Raw genomic sequence first — 19,949 nt, 5'->3', positions numbered from 1 at the left:
TCTCTCTCTCTCTCTCTCTCTCTCTCTCTCTCTCTCTCTCTCCCTCCCTCCCTCTCTGTCTCTCTCCCTCTCCTTGTTGAGGTGTAGGCTGTTGGGATGCAGGGAAATGGGAGTCAAGCAGGTGGAGTCCAAAAGGGCCAGCAGGATGGAAAGCCCTGCGACACCCAAGGGCAAGCAGGCTATCTCTATCTCAGTCATCTGGTCTTAAGGAACACCTCATCCGTGGTCAGGGACGCTATGGAAGCTGAACCCTAAGCCCAGTTCACAGGCATTGTAGAAATACTTTTGGAAGACTCCACACTGTTGCAATTGGCTTCTGGGGAGGTCAAGAAGTTGCTATGGATACCCATGCTGCTGCAGAGGGCATAGGGTAGGAGCCAGTATGGTGTTGGTGGATGGATGATCTTGAAGTTCTAGAATGTCATACTAGCCGGGCGGTAGTGGCGCACGCCTTTAATTCCAGTACTTGGGAGGCAGAGGCAGGCGGATTTCTGAGTTTGAGCCAGCCTGGTCTACAAAGTGAGTTCCAGGACAGCCAGAGCTATACAGAGAAACCCTGCCTTGAAAAAACAAAACAAAACAAAAAGAACGTCATACTGGTCCCACTGCAGCTGGCAGCTACTGCTTTGGTTGTGGATTCCCTCCACCTCTCCTCTCCCTCCTTTTAATGACCGTGTGTGTGTGTGTGTGTGTGTGTGTGTGTGTGTGTGTGTGTGCAGTGCCTTAGAGGCCAGAAAAGAATATGAGATGCCCTGGAGTTATAGGTTGCATGAGTATTGGGAACTGAATGCCTTCTGCAAGAGCAACGAGTGCTTAACAAATGAACCACCTCTCCAGCCCCTTTGTTGCGTTAAAAAACACTTTGTTTGTTTAATGTGTGTGTTTTGTCTGCATGTGTGTTTGTCTGTGTACCATGCATGTGCCTGCAAAGGCCAGAAAGGGATTCCTTTGTTGGGAGGTGTAGGGCTCACCTTGAAGGGTGATCTACCTGCCTCAGCTCCCTAATGAGAGAGTAACAGATATGAACCACGAGCCCTGATCTGAGCAGCCTGTTACATGGGCTGTAACCCTCTGCGGGCTCGTGCTTGGTCACCTGCTTGAGGAATTCTGCAGGCTCCCTCTACTTTTCTGAGTCTATCTTCCCTGCCGAGGGTAGGTAAGCCTCCCTCCAGGGAGCCTTGGCTACCACACCTCACTGCTGGTCTTACCTTTTCTTACATTCTTTAGCTTCTGGCCACATCTTAGTTTACTGAAGCCAGAAGAGACCATCTGGACATAGGACACCCGGCTTGAGTTGAATAGCCCTGGTTTTCCTTCTAACAAGTTACTATCTAGGGAGACAACAGCAATCTCTCTAAGTCTCAGTTGTCTCAGCAGAAGAATGGGGTAAGGACACACAAGTTGTGGGCAGGATGGAGTAAGTCTGTCCTGCGTGGGTTCTGGCACCTTGATCTGCATGTGTTTGTCTGTATAGCATGTGTGTGCCTGGTGTCTGCAAAGACCAGAGATGTTCTTGAGAGCTGGGGTGTAGTACTAGAAGCATCTAAAATAAGTAGGTACCCCAATTATAGGAGCCCCAGGGCCTGAAGGAGCTGCATTTAGTTGTCTAGAACAGGCCCATCTCAGCATTTATTGCCCCCCCAGGTACTCTCCACAGCTCTGGAATTACAACACTTTACCGCCACCCTCTCCCTACCCCCCAGATTACACTGTCAAGATGGAGAGGGTCTGGTCCATCTGCCTTCCTTACAGGGGTGATAGGAGGATTCTTCAGCCACCAAAATAGCTAAGCTGAGAAGACAGATCCTGTGAGATACTTCTAATAGGGGTGTGAACAAACAAACCCTACTGTGAATTATCTAATCAGATACTTGCTTCACTCAGATGTTGCAAGTCTGAAAAATCAGAATACATACAGCCAAACATTATGAACTTTAGAGGCATGGTACCCCAGGAAAGTGACATGGTGCTCTTCAGAAAGCATCACCACGCCGGGCGTGGTGGTACACTCCTTTAATCCTAGCACTCAGGAGGCAGAGGCAGGCAGATTTCTGAGTTCGAGGCCAGCCTGGTCTACAGAGCGAGTTCCTGGATAGACAGGGCTACACAGAAACCCTGTCTCGAAAAACCAAAAAACCAAAAAACCAAAAAAAAACCCAAAAACAAAAAAACCCCCAAAAACCCAAACCAGAAAGCATCCCCGCGAGCTTCGGTTGAAATCTTTCTTTTCCAGTCAGTTGTTGACTCCTTTCTACCCAAGCCCTCAATTGCTGCTAACGCTGCAAACAGTTCAGGTGCAGAAGGCACACACAGGAGCAGTAAGTCAAGTCAATCCAACAACCTGAACTGAGCAAGCAACGTAAAACAGCTTACTCTTAACATGTCAAAGAAAACCCAGCACCCCAACTGGGGGCGAGGTGAATTTGGTTGTGGAAAAAGATAACTCAGTGTTCAGTAGATCTGAACTCAAGTATAGTAGGCCTGTGATATCACCACCAGCAGAGCCCACACTGCAGTAGATGTTAATTAATAGCAATAAAAACAATACTCTGAGATCATAGAAGGGTTACAACTCCCCTCCGACGTTATTTTGTGTGAATGGATGTAAATACGCTAAAGGTCTGTGGCACAGAAGGTTAACGCCTGTCCTTAAAACCTTTCGTATCGAGTGACTGAGTCTGGGGAGATGGCTTAGCAGCTAATCTGCACGAGGACCTGGGTTTGGCTCCCCAGCACCTAAATAAAAAGTAGGGTGTGGTGCTGTAAGCCTGTAACTCCAGTGGTAGGAAGACAAACAGGGAAGAGGATTTCAGGGGCTTGGCTGGCCAGTTTAGCCAAACTGTGCTCCAGGCTCAGTGAGAGGTCCTGTTTTAAAAATAAGGTGTAGAGCAACAGAAGAGGAGACTGATGCTGACCTCTGACCTCCGCACATGGATACACTGGGGGTACACAAATGTACACACATGCACTCCCAACAGAGCATGCCTGATCTAAATAAGTCAGTTACTAGCAGCACAGGAAGGGTAATTAGCAGTGAGACATGAAAACGGTTTTCATAGTTTCAAGTAAGGTAAGGTTGGGCCTCAGAAGCCATATTGACTCTGCAAGCCAGCTTTCCACAGAAGACAATGCAGTCTCCCGAGTCTCAGCCTTTAATGCAGGCCACACCTTAAGCCCGGACTAATGTAGAATAGTTAAGGAAAGATTAAAAAGGTAACTGTAGCTGATGATACTCAAACAGGTCGCTTAGCAACTGGAAGCCTGCGGGAGGGGCTTAAGGGCAGCTGAGGTGAGTCTACCCAGTGAATGTGCAACTGAAGATGTGGTAAGGCGACTGGCTATGTGACAACATGGCTTGAAAACTTAGCCCAACAGGAAGCAGTTCGTGGTTGGATCTGTGTTCAGCCTTTTGTTTGTTTGGCCTCACTTAGAGCAGTGGTTCTAGGCCTTCCTGATGCTTTCCTACAGTTCTCATGTTGTGGGTCCCCAACCATTATTTTGTTGCTACTTTATAACTGTAGTTTTGTTACTATTATGAATCATGATATCAATCTCTGATATGCAGGTCATCTGATATGCCACCCTCAAAGGTCTGGGACCCACAGGTTGAGGACTGCTGATCTGAGTCACAATTTGTTGTGACCACAATGCAGGGTCCTAGGCTTAAAACATATTTTGGGGAACAAAGTCTAAACAATGTAAGTAAAGAGAACAGGACTGTAGTTCACTTAATAAGATGATGGAATAAAGTGCTCACCTGTAAGGAGTCCTAGCACTTGGGAGGCCGAGGCAGGAAGATCTGGCTCAAGGCTTGACTGAGGAATATAGAGGCTGTTTTAGAAACCCAAGGGCTAGGATACAGCTCTACTGTAGAGTGCTTCCTAATATGAGCAAGGCCCTGGGTCTGGTCTACAGTACAAAACCAACAATGGGGCTAAGCTATGGCTGCCTTAGCCTTTGCTCCCATGCCCAGGCTGCTCCACACTGCTATCTCAGAAGCATTCTGAGACCCATTCCCCAACAAGACCCCGTGGCTTAACTTCATTGCCATGACTCTCCATTATGTGCAGGATCGAGGCTTACTGAGGTCTTTATTCTTCATATCTTCACGACAGCTTGGCCTGCTGAACAATCTGCAGTCCCTGGCTTCTTGTCTCTCAGCTTAAGCATACTGTCCCCACTGCCTACAACACTCTTCCCTGATCTTTCCTAGCTTTCCCATTTCCCTCCAGGCTGAAGCCGGCCACCACTTCCTCCCAGAATCTCCCAGAATTAGTGATGCTCACAGTCCTTCAGGTTTACCCAGGTTCAGATGTAAAACCCCCCCACAAAAGGTGCATGTGTTGAGACTTGGCCCTAGGCCTTCTGTCTTTCAAATCTAGACACACTATCTTAAAAACAAAGCCTATAGTTTGTGATCAACATCTTCTCTGCTTAGCTGTCAACTGTATTTTCTTGACTTAAGAGAAATCTGACAATGGCACCATAGTGAGTGTGAGGCCTTCCAGTGACAGACAGCTGCCACCCAGCTCTGAGATCAAGGATGCTGGTTAGCAAAGGTGTTTAGCATTTCCTGTGTGGTGACTCAGAACCACATTAGCATCTGGTGCACGATGGTATCTGATTTTGCCCTGATTTTAAGTATGTATTACTAGGACTATTGAGCTGCCTCAGTAAGAGCTGAAGTTTGATTCCCAGCACCGACATGGCAGCTCAGAAGTCTCTGTAAGTCCAGTTCTGAAGGATCTGATGTTCTCCTCTGACTTCAGTAGACAGAAAGAGTGCACATACAGGCAAAATACTGATATACAGAAAATAAGTATCTAAAATATTAATAATAATTGCCTATTACTGATGGTAAAGGAAGGGCAACAGTGTTAGTTTCTACCAAGTCAAATCTATGCTTAACTGTGTATCACAGGAGAATAAGGCTAATGCTAAAATCTATGCTTAACTGTACATCACGGGAGAATAAGGCTAATGCTAAAATGCCATTTCTCTCTAAAAATATCTTGATTCGATTTTAAAGAGGTCAAACAGCTCCTTTGGAAAAATTCTTTCAACTCTAAGCTGTGTAAAAAACCCACATCAAGTGGAACTTCAAGAGAGATGGCTGAGGGGACAAAGCATTAGCTTCAAAAGCCTGACAACCTGAATTTGTCATTTGAGTCCCTGGAATAAGCCAGAAGCTCTTAGGCCAGCCCGCCTGGAGTACACAGTGCAGCAGCAAAATACGAGCAGAGGACCCATCTCAACCTGGCAAGGGAAAGAACTGACTTCTGAACACTGTCCTCTGATCTTCATACACATGCTGTGGCACGCAGATGTCCCCGACATCTGACATCCAACATCCAACACACACACACACACACACACACACATACACACACACACACACACACACACACACACACACACACTTTACACCACTTCTGAGAAGGCCATTTTTGCTTTCATGGCAGTTCACGGCAGCATGGATCGATCGAGCTGCCATAGAACAGCAGACACACAGCAACCCATGACTCTGCACTGGGAAAGGAGAGGGAAGAACAAGAAAGCCCAACACTCAAGTTTCAGAACATAATTATTCAAATAGATTTTAATGATTTCAATTCAATACAACTGAAAATGTAGTGTCATTAAATAACATTTCTGCTATAATCCAGAGGACAGTTTGGAGGCCATTTCCGGGCAGAAGCATCACACCCTAAGGTTTCAGTTATTAAGTGAGATGGCTGATGGGGGCGTGGCAGGGGCGGGGCCACAATGATCATATTAAGTGAGATGACTGACGGGGGCGTGGCAGGGGCGGGGCCACAATGATCAGCTCATAGAATTTGGCTAAGAGAGGAAAAAAACCAAAACCAATGCAACTAACTAAGTAGCTACAGATATTAGTAAAATAAAAATACAACCCAATGTCCATCTTAAATGACTAGAAAAATACAGGTAAAGTCACAGCAAATAAAGTCTTCACAGAGTTTGGTAACTTTATTTGCATTTTATAGTGATTTCTTAAGGCCTATGTCCAATGAAACCATCTTAAAAAGCTCTATGAGGAATGGAAGTTTATGTGTCCACGACTCTTTTTTAAAAAGCTTAGATTTCTGAGTGAGCAAGGTTCACCTTGGTGGGCAGGGGCCCTGCCTCCTCATGTTCTTCAGTCTGAGACCTAACAATCACAAGAGAAGGAGCTGGGTATCTGCTCAGCTTTTGTTCATTCATAAATTCCAAGTCACCATAGATACTCAGCTTCTGCAAGAGAAAAATCAGAACACACCATTAACGTAGACACTCAGGCATCTCCCCGCCTAAGTTCCCAGGCAACAGTTCAGTCTATGGAGCTGCATGGTGATGAGTTCTGGTGCTTGGGAGGCAGAGGAAGGAGGCCCCTGCAAGCTGTAGGCAGCCAGTGCCACACGGCAGGATACAGTCTTAAAACAGAAAACACAAAACAAACAAACAAACAAACAAACAAACAAAAAAACAAAAAAACACAATTGATCTATGGACATCTGGTTTGAGCAATTCTATCTGTATCTTAGAGACTGGAGACTGTTTATGGATGAGACTCAGTCTCCTGTATATGGCTCACACACGTCCTAACTTAATCCTTAGAGGCACACCAACGAGTACCAAGGAAACATAGATCGTTTTAAATGAAGTTGACATGGCCACATCAAGAGCTTTCATTCTGGAGTTCTGGTGGATGAATGTCTCAAGTGACCTTAAGTCTCCTGTTCAGTTAGGAAATGATTTGCTGCAGGTGTCTAACTTGTCATACAAGGACAATGACACTCACTGGTATATAAACAGAAACACCCTAACACTGGTAGAAAGACCTTCATGACTATATACAGTTCCTCATGCTGTTACTCTCAGTGAGACACTAAGGAAGCAGGGCTGGAGAGACAGCTCCGGGGTGAAGAGCACTTGCTGCTGTTGCAGAGCTTGGGTTCAGTTCTCAGCACCCACACTGGGCAGTTGGGAACTGCCTTACACCACACAGTAGATCTGATCCTGTCTTCTGGTCCTGTATGTATATACATGGTGCACACACAGATGAACAGACACACACACATACATGTAAAATTAAGTTAAATTCTAAAAAATTTAAGATAAAAAATGGAGAAATTGTCTCACAGAATTATACAATCCAAACAAAAGAGAAAGATTAAGTCATGCCAGAGAGATGATTCTGCAGTTGAGAGAGAACTCTACTACACAGGGCCTGGGTTCAGTTCCCAGCAGGCACATGTCCACTCACAACCACCTGAACTCCAGTTTTAGGGGATCCAATGCCCTCTTCCAGCCTCCATGGGCTCCTATACACACAGAGCATATAAATTCAAGGTACACACATACACACATAAAATACATCTTTAAAAGAGCTATCTGAATGGGAGGAATTATTAGGTGCGACCATCCCAACAAGTACTTCCCATTCAAGTGAGAAGGGAGGGCAAAGCATGAAACACCCGTCAAGGGGCGGCCACTTTCACAGTGTCAAAACAGGTGCCGAGTTCAGCAGCTCCTGAGGCCTGAGGCCTGAGGCCTGGCTCCTGACTCCAGGCCAGACAAAAAGGTCAATGGCTTTGGAGTTCGAATGAAAGCCTGCATCAAAACAAACATCTACCATGAACTTCACTCCAGCTTCATTGCACCCATAGCTAAGCAATCACAGAAACATTATCTAGATTTCCTAAGGCTGCTTATTCATATATAAAATAAGACAAGACCTGCTGTGCGTCAGGCATGGGGCTGGAGAGATGATGCAGAGGTTAAGGCCACTGGCTGCTCTTCCAGAGGACCTAGGTTTGATTCCTAGCATCCACTTAGTGGTTAACAACCATTTGTAACTCCAGTTCCAAGGGAACCAGTCTTCTGGCCTCTAAGGGTGCTGTACACACACAGTGTACGTAAATACATACTATATCTATAGACACACACACACAATTAAAATAAAAAGGAGCCACAGATGGTAGTGCTGGCCTGCAATGCCAGTCTTGGATCTTGTTTCAAGAAGCAAATAAGAAGGAGGAAAATTATGTAGTAGGATATTGCTGGACACTGGGTTGACATTCACGAAAATACTCTGCAAATCTTAAAGAACGACCTTGACGCTAGTTAGCATCCTGCCCCAGTTTCCAGGCCTTCCATGGTACTTGCTGTACCACATGGTGACTCACCACACACTCTACTGCACTTCCTTCCTTGCTCTCCTCCTGTGGTATTTAGACACACAGAACTCTCACTTGTTTCAGTTGGATTTGATGTCAACAGACGTTATCCCATATTTAATTATATAAGTAACTTTCTTTTCTTGGAAACTAAGTTGAATCAGCAAATTACAGCTTTTCCCCAAACAAATATCCTTTACCTTAACAACTATATCTTGAGCCAGTTAAATTTTAATTAGTAAGGAACAAGGTCATAATCTCTCTGAGGTTAGCTACCAGAACAGAAGAACTCAGAATCAAAGACTTTTCTTAGTTTCTAAAACAGTATTTATGGTAATTCATAATTTTAAGTGGCTCCACAATCCCTTTCTCACATTCCAGTTTAGAGAGCAGTACCAGCAGTTCTCTTCAGTCTCAGAGAAGAGGTGAGGGCGCTGTGCTCAGACCCCCCGGCACATACATGTCAGTGCAGAGTGGGAGCCACTGCAGCTGGGCTTACAAACGTGGTTTTCATACGGGCCAACCTCACTGAGTAAAACCACCAAATCTCTCATTCTAGCAGAAGGGCCTTATTTTTCTAGTTAAACAGCACTTAAATTGATTAATCATGTGGCTCTGGCTTCAAGTAGCCCAAGGGTTAAAATCAGACTTACCTCAGGGGGAACATACTGTTCTACAGCTGTAGCAACAGCTGCACAACAGATCCAGAGCAACACCATCACCGAGAGGACAAGGGTCGTGGTTAAAATCCACCCAGAGTTACTGCAAAACAACACAACAGTCAGTCACATTGCCTTACACACACACAACACAAAACTCTGTGCGCTGTTTTTAAAATTAATAACAAAATTTTATTACACCTAGTTTATTAGGATGATTTGATGTTCTTTCCTCTATCTCTAAAATGTCTGTAGTATGGCTAAATACCTATTACAAATAATGATGAAATCAGACACATAGACTTCCTACTATGTATACAAAATTTCCTCAAGTTGTTGGGATTGGTTCTATACACCTTTGATCCCAGCAGAGGCAGAGGCAGAGGCAGATGGATCTCTGAGTTCCAGGACAGCCTGGTCTAAATGAGTTCTATGACAGTCAGCCTATACAGGAAGACCCTATTCTAAAGCAACAAGAACAAAAACCCACAAAACCAAAAACAACTCCCATCAAATTACTGTCAAGAGCATTTTAATTATTTACTTTTGAGGCAGACTTCATGGAGATCAGGCCTCAAACTTGGTATGTTGTAAGATTGGCCTGAAGCTCCTGCCTTCCTCCCTCACTAGGATTGCAAGTTTAGACCACCAAACCCAGAGAATACATTCTAATTATTAAATTAGACAAAGCCAGCAAGTATCCTCTAAATTGAACATCATGTTTCTTAATTTGTAAGCTATTGGAATAATACTCATTTAAGAAAATACCCCTAAAAGTTAAGGTAAATTATGAAATGATCATTTAGTTTGCCTCATGCTCTAGCCAAGGCATGGTTTTGTCAGCTGCAGATAGTTTCTGTGATCGTGTTTGGAATTCTGGAAACTTTTCAGAGGGTACATAAATGCTAGGGTCTGGAGAGAAGGGGTTGGTGGTTGGTGGCTGGTGGTTGGTGGTTGGTCAGGGAGTGGTTGTGGCTATAGCTTTGTTAGCAGCTCAGAGAAGAAACAAAAGGAAAGAAATTACATTCAGAGGGTTCTATTTCTCTCTCCCTTGTATCCTTCTTTCTCTCCTATTCAGTGATAGGGGATGAAATGAGGGCGGAGGGTGGGAAAAATGAAGAACCCACAAAGTAGCAAAGTTTGGCTGCATAGGAGGGTGTAGTGGCTGTTCCAGGTTGTCAACTTGACTATATCTGGAATGAACTACAATCCAGAATTGGAAGGCTCACTAGTGATTCTAATTTGGAGGCTGGAAGATACAAGTTTCTGACATGAATCTTGGCTTGGAGATCTTGAGGCATAGTGGTTATGAATTCCAGATTAAGACAGGGAGCTCTCCCAGTTCAAGGTCATCTTGGATTAAAGGCGTGGTGGCACACACCTTTAATCTGGGCTACACCTGCTGGAGGCCTACATAAGGACACTGGAAGAAGACTGACTCTCTTCTTCGACTGCTTGCTTTGTGGGACTGAGCAACATCCTTGGCCTTCCCTTCACAGCTGCTGCTGTCCACTGTTGGGAGTTGGACTAGAGACTGTAAATCAACAACAAATCCCCTTACTATATAGAGACTACCCATAGTTCTGTGTCTCTAGAGAACCCTATCTAGTACAGAGAACATTTAGGACTCTCAAAGTCTGTGACAATTCCTAATTCTCACAAGTTCATTCGTTCATGGTCAAAGGACCTGTACTGTAGATCACAGTGATCCATTCACTTTTTGCCACAGCCTAAGCAAATGGCACGCCACTCATTGTCTCCCGACAAAAGAGGGAGGGGCTGTGGGAGGCTGAGCTGAGCTTGACTCCAGGAATGTAAACAGTAAACAGAAAGAATTGTTCTCTGATCTATATGGTCCTGTGGCACACACACCCATAATCAAACACATAAAATATTTGTGTTTATTTTAAAAGAAGTACACTCCTAGAAAGCATGCAATTCTACTTTAATGCTAAATTTTAAATATTCCAATTTTTTTTTTTTTTTTTTTTTTTTTGGTTTTTAGAGACAGGGTTTCTCTGTATAGCCCTGGCTGTCCTGGAACTCACTTTGTAGACCAGGCTGGCTCAAACTCAGAAATCCGCCTGCCTCTGCCTCCCGAGTGCTGGGATTAAAGGCGTGCGCCACCACTGCCCAGCTAAATATTCCAATTTTTAAAAGGTAACAGAGTAAGAAGTGCTGTTGGTAAAAAGCATTCACTCTCCTTTGCATGGCCCAGTCCTCTCCTGGACATAAGGAGCTTACGTCCATTACGTCCATGGGTGAGAACAGATCTGATAGCTAGACTGCAGCAATCAGTACAGCCAGAAAACTGGGGCTCACCTTCAAGTATAGCTATAGCAAAGCAAAGTAGATCCTGTAGATGTCAACCATCTCCATGACCTCCTGACTTCCCTGGCCATTGCCCTAATCTCGTCCCATAATTTCCTGCTCACAGCTCTCCAGCCTGATTCCTTTATCTACCCATTATATACAGGATTGTTCCTGACACTCCTTATTCAAATATGGGATATATTATAATAACCCATATTTGTACACAGAAACTTCCAGAGAATAAACTTCTACTAGTTGGAAGTTAGCTACTTACTAAGTAAGACATTCAAAAGATTACTTTTAAATTGTTAGGTTCAGGCCAGTGAGAAGGTGGAGCTGGCAAGGATGACTTGAGTTTAATTCCCAGAACTCACAGAATGGCAAGAGAGAACCAACTCCCACAAGCCACACACACACACACACACACACACACACACACACACACACACACACAGAGTCTCCCTCTCTCCTGAAATAAATTTAAATATTTCACTGCAGTGTCATACTCAATCAGAATGGCTCCCCTAGAACAATGTATTGTAAAGCATAATGGCTTTATCAAAATGCTTGGTCTAGTACACAATACAGTAGAGAATAAGAGATGCATGGCCCAACTGCCTTTCTTTTTGTGGGTGAGGGGACAGGGAGGGCTCAGTAGGCACTCCTATGGTGAGCAGATCACCCATCAGAATACCTGATAGTCCTTCCTTGGAGGGGGCATATGGTAGCCGTCACTCGTGCCTCCCTGTTTTCCTGTGCCCCCTAAGAATCTCTGGCAAAGAGTTGACATCCTCTACCTCTTTTTAATCTATAGTCCTTACCCATCTGTCTAACTGCTCATCTGTTCATGTAGACAAAAACCCAATCCTTAACTTATTCAGACATACTTTAAAGTTGAGCGCAATTAATTAATGTATTTAACTTAGTGTGTGCTGGTCAGGACCCCTCATGGTGTTGACTCTCTCCTTCCATGATGTGGTTCCCAGGACTGAACTTAGCTGATCATGCCTGGTGTCACCCACTAAGTCATTAAAGCCTTACTAAGGCCCCGATGGAGTTGAATTTAAATATGTGGATAAAACAAATCAAGGAATTCTAACAAGAAGGCCCTTAAAAATATGTTCTGTTTGGGTTTTACTAAGCACAGAAAGAGAAAGTAAGAGAAGAGGCTGAACAACAGGGAAGTGAGATAGAGGGATTTTTGCCCTACTGTGTGGCAGCATGACCACAGTTAACAGTACTGTTAATGTACTGTTTGAAAATGGCTGCAAAAGAGGATTTTCAATGTGATTTCAAAGAAATGTAGATGTCTAAGGTGATACATATGCTAACTATCCTGTCTGATCATTACATGAGGCATACACGTATAAAATAACATGCCATATCCTATATTTGTATAAGTACATGTCTATTTAAAAAACAGTACCCATATTACCTTCATCAGACTAATCATTCAAAAGTACAAGTTTGGAAAGGAAGTTGAAAATACATTGTTTTTTAAACTATTAAACTTCTAATTTAAAAATAACAAACAGAATGACTGAAATGAACCAGACTTTATCTTTCGTGTACATACTAAAAAGAAATACATACAGAGATAGACATCTTAAAAAGCCATCGCTTTCTTCCTCTTCAAGGTAGTTCCTGTGTGCTTGTGAGTTTCTCATCTGCAGATCTGAAATAAGAAGGCATGGTGTTGAATGAATATCCTAAATGCCAGTCTCACTCTATTCTAGATATGCGTATCCTCCAAGGAGCTTTTCTAAGTGTAACCTAACACATTCTACATGTTATTCCTTTGGCACATCAAAACCAAGTAAGCATCCTACTGTATTATGGATTTCCTGCTTTACCTGTAAATGTTGTTTTATAGCCCAGGGTAACCTTGAACTCAGCCATCTGCCTGCCCCTGCCTCCTAAATACTGGAACTAAAGGTGTGTGCTATCATGCCTGGCTCAAATGCTTTTGATACGGAAGTTTCCTGTTGAATTACATGTGAACTTGAGTAACAATTTGTTTTATTCTATCCTAATTAAAATAGTCTATGTTAGCATTATCTACTCATTCCCACTCAACAATAAATCAGTAAGTTAACTATATCAATAAGTAAAATATGACAGGTAGGACATTATCAAAGGCAAACTGCTTTAGCCTGATGTTTGATGTTCCTATGATTTATAATTCATATCTAGTATGGAAATAAAAAGAGAATAAGGAACTCATACTTTCAAGGTAGTGTCACAATTAGGCTTATTGGACCCCACCCCCCCCAAAACACACACACACTTTGTTAGTTCACATTCAAAGCTTTGAAATGGTGTTTAGAACAGTGCATGGTCCCCATGCTAGCAGCATTACCAGGATGTGGAACTCATCGGAAATGCAAACCCCCAGGTAGATGGAACCAGACCCAGTGCACTGGAAGTCAGAGTGAGCAATTACAACAGATCTGACAGCTAAGGTTTATCCATCTACTTAAAATAAAACTTACAGGACATTTTGCTTAAAGATGATTCTCTCAAGTTTGTAGGCTCCTGCTCCAACTGCGGTGCATACTGAATTTCTGGCTTAGACTAAAACAGTGATGAAAGCATTACGTCATTTATACCTCAGACATTGTTTTTAGTAGTAAGTTTTATAATACACCATCTAGACTATTAACATTCAAACTGAAAAAACAGTAACAGATAAAACACATCAACCACAATACTTCACTATTATTTATCTGGTAAAAACGAATTCTAATTTTACTTGATCAGAAATAATTCTGCAGCCTGCTTAAATTTGTAACCAAATATTTATTATATATTATCCAGATTATAATATTTTAACCAGATCTACATATGATTTCTTTCCTCACCTGGAACATTCTGTTCTTTCCTTAACTGTATGCATCCGACACACTCAGCCAAGCATTCTACACCTCCTGTCTCTGAGCCTCTGGGAAGGGGCTTTCTGCATCCAAGTTATACTCAAACTCACATAGACTTGAGAGAAAGAGATAATCTCTCATTCTCTGAGGATGCTTTTATGGAAGTAGCTTTAGGACACAGTACTTATCCATAAATATAAGAAGAAACTGTGTTTTCTTGTCATCAAATTAAGTACAGAGGTTCCCAAACTGAGAATCACAGAAATACTAAGGATCAGAAAGCAGCCATACCACTCAGCTAGCGATAAAACTTAAAAGCCATGGATTACTTCTTGAGAGCAAGACAGTGTCTCAACACAATTGGCTGACTGATATATATGAGGAACTTTTGAATTAAAGGAAATAGGGTGTTAGGGTGCTCTATGGGTGTGGAGCCTAAAATGCCCTGAGTTTGAGTTGAACATTACTAGTAACCGACAGCATGACTTTAAGCAAGCTGGGTGCACAGCTTCCTCATCGACAAGCAGGGGTACTACAACCTCATGAAACTGTTTGGAGATTTCAGATAACACAGTTCTCTATGCCCATGGGTTCTATGTCACTGTATTTCATATCCATGATTAAATCAATCATGGGGGAACATCTGTACTGAGTGTGCATAGGCCTCTCCATCACCATCAAACAATACAATATGACAAATATTTGTGCAGATTTCACAAGCAACTCAGGGGTGATTTAAAGTGCAGTCATGCACTACATGACTTTTTAGCTAACTGACCAGATATTCAACAGCAATGCTGTAATAACATTACCACCTAGTGATACTGTAGCCATCTCAGGTCAAGAATACTGTATTGTTAAATGACCCATAACTGCACAGGGAGGGAGTTTGTAGGTTATATGTAAATGCAATGTCAAGACAACTGTACATAACTTTCTATATTAGCACTTGTTAACATCTTATCACACTGCCAATTATTAGACAAAAGAAAAATTACCTCCTAGAGGGCAAATGTATCTGTACCATGTTCTTACAGGCAGTTAAAAGGAGAACTACTATAGACTTCGTATTATGTCATTAATGTCCTAGTGTCTGTGTTGTATGCCACTATTTATGGTCAATTATACAACTCTTACCTTCCCATCTAAATTTCTCACTTAATCAATTTAGTCACTATAAAATCAAGAAGACCACATAACCACTAAGCCTGAGGTAAGGCTTTCAAGGGAAGAAGCAAAGGTAGTTAGGTACACTGTGTCCTGCTGCTCGGGTTTCACTGAAGGCCAGTTAAGCAGCATTACTGGACAAAAACACTTAGGTGACTGATTACATGGTTCTATGCCAAGACCCTCACGTAAGACATGACATTGACTATTGCTGTATTTAGGTCAATGTGTAAAACACAGTTGTCACCTGGAATATAACTATTTTTCCATCATCGGCTTGAAGATAAAAAGTCCATGAAGAGGTTATGAAGCTCTGTGCAGAGTCCATCATGTCACTCCAGAAGGACCTCACCAGAGTCAGAGGGAAGAGGAGATGCATTCTTGGCATCAGGGACATGAGCTAAACAAACAAACAAACACTTTTAAGTAGTAAGGAATATATTATTTATGCTGTGTATATGCAAGAGAACAAATCTTCCTGGGAGAGGTTACAGATAACTTCATGAACAGTCGCAATCATCAGTATTAGACTACACTCTGTTGCTGATGCAAATTAACTATGGTAAAGCCAACATCCCAGGGTACTCAAATTCATACACAACCCACAACTTCTATCAGTATAACAAGCTTTGAGCCAAGCCCCTGAACATGGACACTCTTAAGAGCTCATTAAATATGGACCACCAAAAGACAGATTTGAATGGGAAAGGAGAAATCATATTCTTATCCTTAACATTCCTGGGTGGGGAAATCATGTCTTTATGAACATCAAAGGCAAAAATGTATGCAGAAAATATGAGACTTGGCTGCTGACGGACATTCTGTGGTATTAAGTGATAGGTGCTGCTGACAAGATTTTAATACCAACTGGACAACTTTGCTCTGGTTTCTTACTAAGTGGCTCTGACCCTGGAGCACAAGCTTGGGATGCAGACTACTGAGCTCTAGAGATAGCTTTAGCTTATCTGACATCAGGAGACACACCACCGAGAGCTACTGAAATGCAAAGAACAGCTTTTAGAATAAGAAAATCTGTACCCAGGGTCCAGCTTTCCCACGTTCAAAAGTATTTATTGAGGTTACAGATTTAAGGAGCTCAGAGACCAGGTGTTTCTGGTTTTATTTTCTGAGATAGGGCATTGCTGTGTGGCCCAGGCTGGCCTCCCCTTGCAACCATCCAGGCTTAGCATCCTGAAAGCTGAGGTTACAAGCAGGTTTACTCACAGTGTCTACTTTAATCATCAATGTACACCTGTGTTTAACCACAATATTTTAATTAGGAGTGGGATTCTCACAGGGCAGCGTGCGTATCAAAGGGGTGAGGGGAGAAGAAAAGTGATTGCTAGTGGGTGTGAGCTTTTATTTGGGATGATGGAAATATGTGGAATTAGATAGTGGTGATGCTTGTTCAACTGCAAGTTATTCTAAAATTCTAACTTCTAGTGAAGTTAGAAGTCTGGATTTTTTTTAATATGTGAACTATTTGTCAAATTTTAAAAAATTTACAAATTCCATGTAGGACAATTTTGCTCTATTTCTCAATAGAACTGCACAAACTTCAGCAATTCTAATCCCATGTTCTTATTTTATGATATACTCACAAATGTATAACATTTATAAAAGAAAACTATTAGAAGGAGCTTTATGTTCCCTAACAAGAGGCTGCTTTAGTTGGGTGTGATAGCTCAACCCTGTAATTCTAAAATCAGGAGCTTCAAGGCCTTCATCTATATAACAAGTTTGAGGCCAACCTGAACTATGTGAGATCTTGCCTAAAAACAAACAAAAAACCAACCCCCTAACAAGGGGCTATTGATACCACAATGTATATGTATGGAATATCATATAGTGAAATAAGCTTTCTGTGCTTATATTAACTTTGCACATCCTTGCACACATATAAAGTACTCCAGTATGAGTAACCCTGGCTGCACAGTGCAGAAAAAGCCATGCTCCCATGGGAGCATCTCCATCCGTGTCCAGTACAAAGGACAGAGACACACCCTCCGAGTTGTAAACACTGTATCTTGAGCTTCATACAGACTATATTGCTTATGCACAAAATTGAAAAATTATTGTCTAAAACGAATTAATTAAAAACAGGGCTGGAGAGATGGCTCAGCGGTTAAGAGCACTGACTGGTCTTCAAGAGGTCCTGAATTCAATTCCCAGCAACCACACGGTGGCTCACAACCATCTGTAATGGGATCTGATGCCCTCTTCTGTTATGTCTGAAGACAGCAACGGTGTACACACATACATGAAATAAATAAGTAAATCTTAAAAAAACAAAACAAAACATTTTTTCCTAAAACTTAAGATCCAGCAGGGCATGGTGGTAGATGTCTTTAATCCCAGCACTTGGGAGACAGAAGTAAGTAGATCTCTGTGAGTTCAAGGCCAGCCTGGTTTACAAAGGGAATTCTAGGAGAGCCAGAGCTGTTATACAGAAAAACCCTGTTTCAAAAAACCAGAATGAATGAGTGAATAGAAATAAAACTTAAAATCCTTTCCCCAGGACAGAGTTTCCGAGGAGGAGGAGATGACACGGTAGAGGCTCTCGGGAGCTAGGCTCTGAGAAGCGGATGATACTCAACCATGTACGTAACTGTGAACTACTGAACTACGTAATGTAGGAAGATGACAAGCTTTCCATTTAGAAAGAAAGATAAGCGTGGTGGCGCACGCCTTTAATCCCAGCACTTGGGAGGCAGAGGCAGGTGGATTTCTGAGTTCGAGGCCAGCCTGGTCTACAGAGTGACTTCTAGGACAGCCAGGGATATACAGAGAAACCCTGTCTCGAAAAAAAAAAAAAAGGAAAGATAGCCAGACCCAGGATAAAGAAAGAACTAGAAAGGGCTAAGGTAGAAAACAGTCTAAAAGTGAACTGAACAATACAGATGACTGACAGTGCTGATGATTCGAGGGACTCCAGTATCACCTTCTCTTAAGCCAATTTAGGGTTTTGGGGGGGTTTTTTGCTTTTTTTTTTTTTACATGTAAAATGGAGGTATCTTACTAGACTCTGACAAAAAACAAGATGAGATTACAGATATAATATTTTATAGAAAAATATTTTTAGAAAGCATTCCAGTAATTTTTCCATCTGCAAACATAATGTTGATGAATGGAAACTAAGTGTAAAATCTAACAGTAAAATAAGACCACGCTTGCAATGACCATGTTGAATAACCCAAGTTGAAGCACATAAGCAGGCAGTCAGGAAAGGCAGGATTGTCTCTTACTTGTTCTTGTCTCAGTTCAGCAAATGGCAATTGATCCTGGCAGCCAAGATGGCAAGCATACTGCTCATCAGGTTGGGAATATGCTTCTGTGCACGCTGGAAGAGGAAACGGCAAATTCTTAGAAAGAGGGAAGGGTGGTGAGGACAAAAGCTGCAAAAGAGAGAGATCTGGCATACTTCTAGGACTGGAAAGACACAGACATAATTCAGTATTTCCTCTCCATGAGCAGGCAGACTTGGCAAAGGCAGAAAAGACTTTAATAGCATTCTTTCATCTCTCTCCTACAAGTCCAATGTCTCATAAATGAGTGGATTAATCTCAGACCCGGGCTCTGGCTATATGATGACATTCACGTAAGGTATCCTCACAGCTGAAAAGTTTGTGGAGAAGGGAGAAACAGACTGATGTCCCTGCAAGTTGAAACCCATCATCTTGGCTGTAGCCTTGTAGCCTTCAATCTGGGCTGAAGGACTAAACCTCTGACTGCTGATTTTTCTAAGCCTCCACACCCCCCCCCCCGACCTTATATGAACTAGACAAGTATTCAACCACTGAGCTGAATCTCTAGCTCTGTTTTTATTTTGGGACAAGGTCTCCCCAAGTTGCCCAGATTGGCTGTGAACTCACTCTGTAGTGCAGACAAGCCTTGAACCTTCCTGCCTCAGCCTCCCAAGTAACTAGGAATACAGACTTGTGCCACTTAGCCTAGTTTGATTGCTGCAAGACTGAAATGGAAAGACTACTACCCAATATAAGAATGAAACAATGTTTGTCAGTTATTTATATAAATATTTGCAATTATTCAGTTGAGAAACAAAGGCATCAATATGGCAAGGGGGAAATAAACTAATTAGTCTATTATGCTAAATTTTAAGAAAATGGAAGCAGAAAATGTTCTGCAATGGGGAATTTTAAAGGCTGAATAGGGCTCCATCCTCAGCACTCCTAAGACAAGAAGCAGCTGAAACGGGCAGTCAGACACACTTGAATCCTCCAGTTCACTGCTTCTCACTCAGGTAAGTAACATACTTCTCAGAGGCTCTAGATAAGCTAACATAGCACTATGAATATATAAATATGGCCAGTGAGGAGCCTGAGCCACAAAAATAAGGTCACAATATCACACAATAGTGTGAGAGCCACCTCAGGGAACAGCTGTGTCCTGCCACATGGAGTATGCTGCGTGTGTTGGGGAACACAGACAAGACTCCATTACTGTTCTTTACAAAGGTAAATGTCCCCTGTGTCCTGACTGTAGGCGTCTTTTATTAAGCACGTCTCTTTCACCAAAAGGTAAGAAGAATGGTTAAGTGGTGACAAAGCCTCGGGTTATTTTCGCTGGCATGACTGATAAAGAATACTCTAGGCTGGTGAGATGGCTCAGTGGGTAAGAGCACCCGACTGCTCTTCCGAAGGTCAGGAGTTCAAATCCCAGCAACCACATGGTGGCTCACAACCATCCGTAATGAGATCTGGCGCCCTCTTCTGGAGTGTCTGAAGACAGCTACAGTG

General features: G+C 42.6%; 1 protein-coding gene across 1 annotated transcript in view; it reads right to left on the bottom strand.

Annotated features, from left to right (window-relative positions):
• Positions 1–5,571: 5,571 nt before the first annotated feature.
• Positions 5,572–19,949, bottom strand: part of Tmem59 (transmembrane protein 59) — a 21,948-nt gene continuing 7,570 nt past the window's right edge. The window contains exons 3-8 of the mRNA XM_021160376.2: positions 18,438–18,532; positions 15,440–15,592; positions 13,645–13,726; positions 12,746–12,827; positions 8,834–8,942; positions 5,572–6,255 (exon numbers count right to left, since the gene is read on the bottom strand). Of these exons, the coding sequence (XP_021016035.1) occupies positions 6,100–6,255; positions 8,834–8,942; positions 12,746–12,827; positions 13,645–13,726; positions 15,440–15,592; positions 18,438–18,532 (677 nt within the window). The 3' untranslated portion in view covers positions 5,572–6,099. The remainder of the gene's footprint in view (positions 6,256–8,833; positions 8,943–12,745; positions 12,828–13,644; positions 13,727–15,439; positions 15,593–18,437; positions 18,533–19,949) is intronic.

Source organism: Mus caroli, chromosome 4 (assembly GCF_900094665.2).
Source record: "Mus caroli chromosome 4, CAROLI_EIJ_v1.1, whole genome shotgun sequence".
NCBI lineage: Eukaryota > Metazoa > Chordata > Mammalia > Rodentia > Muridae > Mus > Mus caroli.
This window is presented reverse-complemented; position numbering and strand designations above follow the sequence as displayed.